Genomic DNA, 6570 nt, shown 5'->3' with positions numbered 1-6570 from the left:
AAAAGCAACCAAGGGAAGCAACTCAGGGAAATGAAGCGTTTTGACGTGTGGAACTGTTGGGTTGACAAGAGTGAACATTTAAAGGAGAAGAATATGTAAATATTAATCAAATACCATTGAAAAGAGTATGCATTCCTCGAAGCTGCATGCCATAAAAACAATTCTAATATGTACCTCGAGTTGATAAATTATAAATAAAGTCAGCGCCAACATCTGCTGTGGGCGACTCCATTTTTTTGCATATCTTTCTTCCTTATCCTTAAAACCATATTCTTTGTTTTATATATAGTGCATAGCTTTCATGTATCACTTAAAGACAAAGAAAACACTTTAAAATAAATAACATGTAAGTATCAGATGGGCCATGAAAAACTTCCCTGGCGAAATAGTTAACTGAAATGCATTTGAATATTCAGTTTATTCTGTGGTGACCTTTTCTGACTACAAAAGGACCAGTGACGTCACCTAAGGTTTTTGCTAAATTACCACACATTCGACTGCTGCACTTATCATTCAAAATGTATTTACGTATTGATCTATGAATGCATTCGCTGATTTGACTTTGAAACAAATTACTTCAGGCTAAAAGTATAGATCTTTTTATACCTGCACGGTCACAACAGACCACTGTAGAATTAGAACTTTTAACACAATTTTAGTTGGTTAGAAAGAAAAATTGTAAAAAAAAATAAGTCCTGGACAGTCCTTTATGGTCTTTCACCACTCTAAAATAAAGTGTATAATATACACTTCATTTTAGAGTGGTATTTACCTTTACCTGATATATATATATATATATATATATATATATATATATATATATATATATATATATATATATATATATATATGTATATAATGATGTGTATATTATACACTTTATTTTAGAGTGGTGTTTACCTTTTGTTTGCCTTTTACTCTATATTGCTTCTGACGAGGTCTTTGCGTTAGGCTAAGCACACCATTTGACACTTTTTTAAAAATTTTATTCCTTTATTTGATTAGTGTTTTACATCTTCTGCCTATCAGCAGTAGCGACATGACGGCCCTGCTTGAGAATAACGAGTTTCCGCCCCTTGTTTCTCAGCAGTATTTGTCCACCAGGGGGTGCTGTTTGAAAAATCAGAATGTGAAGGATGCGGGTTGCAGCGATTGCCAAATTTTGTCGCTCGGTGAACTTATAGTGGATTTTCTCCTGCTGTCACTCCGATGATTGACAACAATGACACGGTCATAATCTCCAGCAAAAGAACATCTGATCTGTCTGCCGTGAAATAAAACAGCCATGAACGGTAAGTGTGTAAATTGGGAGGAGAAAGCGGTTTGTACGTGATGATGGTAGAGATGACAACCGAAATGGTGAGGCCGATGGGTTCGGCGCCTAACCTGTGATCATGCCGAATATTTTACCTTAACAACCCCAGTGATACGATTAATTCATAACATCAACGACAGACCTGTGGGAGTAAAAGAGGTTTTATTTGAATCAGTCAAAAATTGAATTTTTTTTTCTTTTTCCCACAGGACTTGTTTTCAGTGAATATGCACAATACCTTTATTTGTTTATTTAATTGGTGTTTTACGCCGTGCTCAATAATATTTCACTTGTACGAAGGCGGCCAGTATGATGGTGGGAGGAAACCAGGGAAAACCAGCCAAGGGGAGGCACAATCATCTGTAACTTGCTGGCAGACTTGCTCTTACGACTGAAGAGGTAGCCAGCATAAGTGCCTCTCAAAGATCACACGGTTGATAAATTGAACGATATCCGTGAGGCATCCAGAATGATGTGTCAAGTACACTGTGTTTGTAAGCTGTCTGCTTTTTTTTGTAAGTCATTCTACAGGATTTGATATTTCTTTTGTAGTTAGTAAGCTTCCATTAAACAAGCATTGTTGCAAGACATCCTATAATATTTGAATGTTGATCATTCATTGAAGGGTGTTGTTGAAAATTAAATTAGTTTTTTCCCTTATCAGAAGTTTATGAATTAAGTTGGTTACATGTTACCATTTTACAGTTGAACTCCTACAAATGAAACCTTTCATTTAACCCATGTGTAAACTGTGGACACCACATAGATCTTTTGGAGAAAATCTCATTCATAATAGATTAAACATTGAGTGAGTGAGTGAGTGCTTGGTGTTTAACGTCGTACTTAACAGTCATATGACTATGAAGGAATCTTCATGCATGTAATGTGCCTCCTTGTTGCAGGATGGATTTCCATCGCTCTTTTATCTAGTGCTGCTTCAATGCGACGCCTTACCGAAAGCCGCCCAAGCCATTATACTGATACAGGTCAACCAGTCGTTGCACTATTTTCTTCATGCTGAACGCCAAGCGAGGAAGTTACAACTTCCTCTTTCAATAAGTATTTAAATATTGATTCTTTGCTTGGTGCTATTCATGTTCTTTCAGATGAAAAGCACATGTACATAATGTGTAGTATTATAAAGATTGAATACACAAACAATAGATTTATATAGGTTTCAGGGCCACAAAATAATATTTTTGAAAGAAAAACACAGTATAGTAAAGAATAATAGCTGAACTCTCATTCAGTGGCACAGATCTATGAAATGTAATCCCGAAAGCAGGAAGTTGACAGCAATATTCTACCATTTGATTTGATGTTTCCTTTTCATGAAATCACACAGCTCTTTGACAAATACTGTCACCAACAGCTGAGCGACGAAAGACAAGAATGTGACCAGGCTTTACTATAGATGTTATTTCCATAGTCATGTGATTACCTCCATCTAAAGTTACCTACCTCTATCTAAAGTTACCTCCCTTGGTGACAGGTGGTCTTAAGGATTTGGTTTGAGCGATCAATCTCAGGTTTATTGCTTGACTTCAGAAATGTATCTGTCAGGTATACAAAGAGTAAATGGATTTTTATGAAGATTTAATTGCAGGAGTTTGAAGCAGGGTTTTCAATTAATGGTATAAAATTTTAATGTACATCCTAGTTGAAAGGAGGTAATGTCAGAAAATGTTTGTGCGAGTTTTATTAAATAAGTCTTGCTTCTTTGGTTGGGTGAAGTTCATTATGTATGTACACCAAATGTGTGCTGGTGCTAATGAGCATGGCAATGATACGGTTGTGTTTCCATAGTTTCACTAAGCTGAACAGTTGGCTGGTTAGGGTAAAGCTGGATGTTTTGATTGATGATAACGATTCTCTGTGGTCATATGGGTAGGCAGCACCTGTCACACCTGCTCATTTCACCTCATGTTTACACAACCACTGCTACCTGAATAATACCCAGACCACAAGGGCAAAGGCTTCAAATTGTTACCTGATCTACATTGTACAGGTAAAGGTAGGTGAACACTGAACTGCTGCTGTGGCAAACTTGTCTTAGCTGTTACAGTAGGCAAAATTTACAGAAATGAAATGTTTATGATATGTGTGTACATATGTATGATGTATATATTTTTTCATATTTGTCACTGTTTTAAGAAATTTAGTGAATAGTAATAATCTAGAACAAAATATAGCAGACATTACTATTGCCTCAAAAATATCAAAGTTTTTCCCTTCTTAAACAAACAGACTAATTTTTCAGTTTTTTGGAATAGTAGAGATATGAAAATGTTTTTCATTAGATGTACTGACCATGTGAAAAAAGGGGAACTAAATATTCCTCTTACAATTACATGTATGTTGGCGAAAACCAGGTGTTCCGAAAATTAGAAGAATTAGTACACAATTTAGCCATAGATTTTATTTACTAGCCGGAGGATTAAAACAGATTTATGCAAAATAAGCATCCATCAATAATACACCTCTGTACTAAACTGAAACATGATGTTTTATTATTTACAAGAACTAAGTAATTCATGTACATACCCATACATGCACTTAAACACTGCCATACCCATGTGTTATATTTGTGCTTGAATAACAAACTTTATTTCACAGAATATGATTTGATTGGTAAGCTTATCTAAGATTGTTTACAGTTTCTGAATGGTGAGTTGCACATGTTGGTGCGCTTCATCAGATTTATTTATCAGCTGTATTCATGTCATTGTATTGTACACTGTGGATGGCACCATACACATGTGGATAGCACTGTACATGTTGTGGATGGCATCATACACATGTGGATGGCACTGTACACAGTGTGGATTGCACTATACACAATGTGGATTGCACTGTACACGTTGTGGATGGCACTGTACACTGTGGATGGCACCAACAATCAATATATTAGAGAGACACTTTGACTTCAAGTAAATAATTATATATTAGAGGTTATTCAGGCACAGGAAATATTCTTGAGCACTGCCTAATTAAAACACAAATGAAATAAACTAATAAAATACAACACTTGCATTTATGTAAGGGAGAGAGCCTCCTAGAATTTGTGAAGAACTTTTTAGTTATTATAATTTGTCTCTGCATGTGTATTTTCCCCCCTAGGCTGTCCTCCGCTTTGTTAGCTGTACATGATGTGGCTAGCAACCTCTATACGACTTAGGCTTGAATCTTAGGTTCTGGAGAATTGCCCTTGAACTTACAATGTAGTATTAAGAGACTATGTTAATAGATCAGGTGATTTGGCTGTGTCGCTCAGGTGTGCCATCTTCTCCCAGGCCATACCTAACACTACCTTCTTTGTTGGTTTACATTTGTATTTCCTTCGTCCTCATGCAGGTTTAACTCCATATTTGTATTTGAAAATCAGTAGGTCAAGGCACACATAAATAGATAACAGCTGGAGGATATAGAACAGGATAATTCTTTTGGTAAGTCAGAACATCAGTCATGCAGAATCAGATTGATTATTTCCTACAGGTACAGTCATTCCTTTGTAGTAGTTCAGTATTTATCTGAGAAATTCAAAAACAAAAAAAGCTTTACTGTAGTGCAAACAGTACATTAAAAGACATGAATACACACAAATTTGAGTTTAAAGTGAAGAAAACACTAGCCTTTAGAACACTGCCTACAATATTTGGGCTTACTGTAAGTGATGTTGGTTGTCTTTTTTTGTACTGCTGAAAGTTCCAGTGTTAAAATTGATCAAATGCGTGTACTGTAAATCTTCAATATCTTATTTTTTTTTCATTTGAATGTGCGCATACAAAAATTATGAAAATGAGGCTAAAATGATTTGTTTGTGTGACTGAAGATGAAAACTTCCTAAAGCTATGCAAATTATAACTCTAAACCCAATACTTCTTTCAGAATGTTTCCAAATATGGTTTACACAGGCAGTTGATAAGGATGAAGAATAAGGGTACATCTATACATATATATATATGCATAGCTTAGTGTGTAAGTAGGTATGTATGTGTGTTACATGTAAGTGGCATGTAGATAATTTAGGACGTGATACATCTAAAGTTACTAGAGAGTAGGCCCTAAAATTGGCCTCAGCACTCCTTCTTGCACTCACCATCATGTTGTGAACTAACCAGTACAAGTATTTCTTCTAAACAATGAGCCATGTGGAAAGTCAGGCTGCACAGAACCTTACACAAAACAGTCAGCACACAACCACACAGTTCCAGGACACTTGACTGACTCATCTAACAGCCTAATTGATGAAAATAAATGTATTTTATCCCTATAATATAGTCTCTATGCTTAACATTTATGACATGGAGTCTGGTTCACATGTATGTGTAATTAGGTAAAATTACATGTATATCTGGAAAAATCCAGAGCTGTGTATTTCATATAGCCCTGAACATGTAGTAGTATATATATATATATATATATATATATATATATATACAAGGATTAACAAATTTAAGAACTGGGTCAGCAGGATGGTCTGCAGGAAAATGACTTACATGTAGGCAGGGTGTTTGCCAGAAATGTGAAAGAGGGTGTCCAACCATCGGTTTTTGAAGTCATTTTGTTACATACCACCCCGATAGCATAGTTGGTAGAGCGTCCGCTTCAGGAGCGGTAGATCAAGTGTCAATCCTGGATCAAGTCACGCCAAAGACCTTAACAGAGGAAGTTTTAACTTCCTTGCTTGGTGTTCAGCATGAAGGGATAGTGCAAAGGCTGTTTAACCCGTATCAGCATAATAACTCTGGCAGGGCAGATTACTTGCCTTTGGTTAGGCGTTTCAGTGAAGCAGCACTAGATAAAAGAGCGGTGAAAATCCATCCCGCAACAAGGAGGCACATTACATGCACCCTAAGGATCCTTTCGTCATATGACTGAAAAATTGTTAAGTATGACGTTAAACCCAAGCACTCATTTTGTTAAAGCAGGCCAGGGTGTCCAGATTTCATTTTCTCCTATCTCTCCATGTTAAAAATGTTTAAAACAAGATGTCCAAATAGCACCAGTTCTCTATTTCACCCATCCACTTGCAGTAGCTGGTTAACACTATGCATGTAAGTGAGAGACACATTATACCACAATATCAATTAGTAATGTTCCAGCATACACAGTGAATGAGAATTTCCTGGTCACTTTGTCAATCTGGACCCTGTTTCATAAAGCACACGTAGCACTACGTTCATGTAATTACCATGATAACGTAATACCTACAATACTGGTCGCCATGGCAGTTACGTGCACCTAATATCTCG

At 36.3% G+C, this 6570-nt stretch overlaps 1 protein-coding gene across 1 annotated transcript in view; it reads left to right on the top strand.

Moving 5' to 3' along the window:
• The first annotated feature begins 1138 nt into the window (after positions 1-1138).
• The window catches only part of LOC135461428 (N-chimaerin-like), a 30783-nt gene continuing 25351 nt past the window's right edge, over positions 1139-6570 (top strand). Inside the window, exon 1 of the mRNA XM_064738528.1 lies at positions 1139-1292. Within this exon, the coding sequence (XP_064594598.1) occupies positions 1286-1292 (7 nt within the window). The 5' untranslated portion in view covers positions 1139-1285. The remainder of the gene's footprint in view (positions 1293-6570) is intronic.

The sequence above is a fragment of the Liolophura sinensis genome, chromosome 1, assembly GCF_032854445.1.
Source record: "Liolophura sinensis isolate JHLJ2023 chromosome 1, CUHK_Ljap_v2, whole genome shotgun sequence".
NCBI lineage: Eukaryota > Metazoa > Mollusca > Polyplacophora > Chitonida > Chitonidae > Liolophura > Liolophura sinensis.
This window is presented reverse-complemented; position numbering and strand designations above follow the sequence as displayed.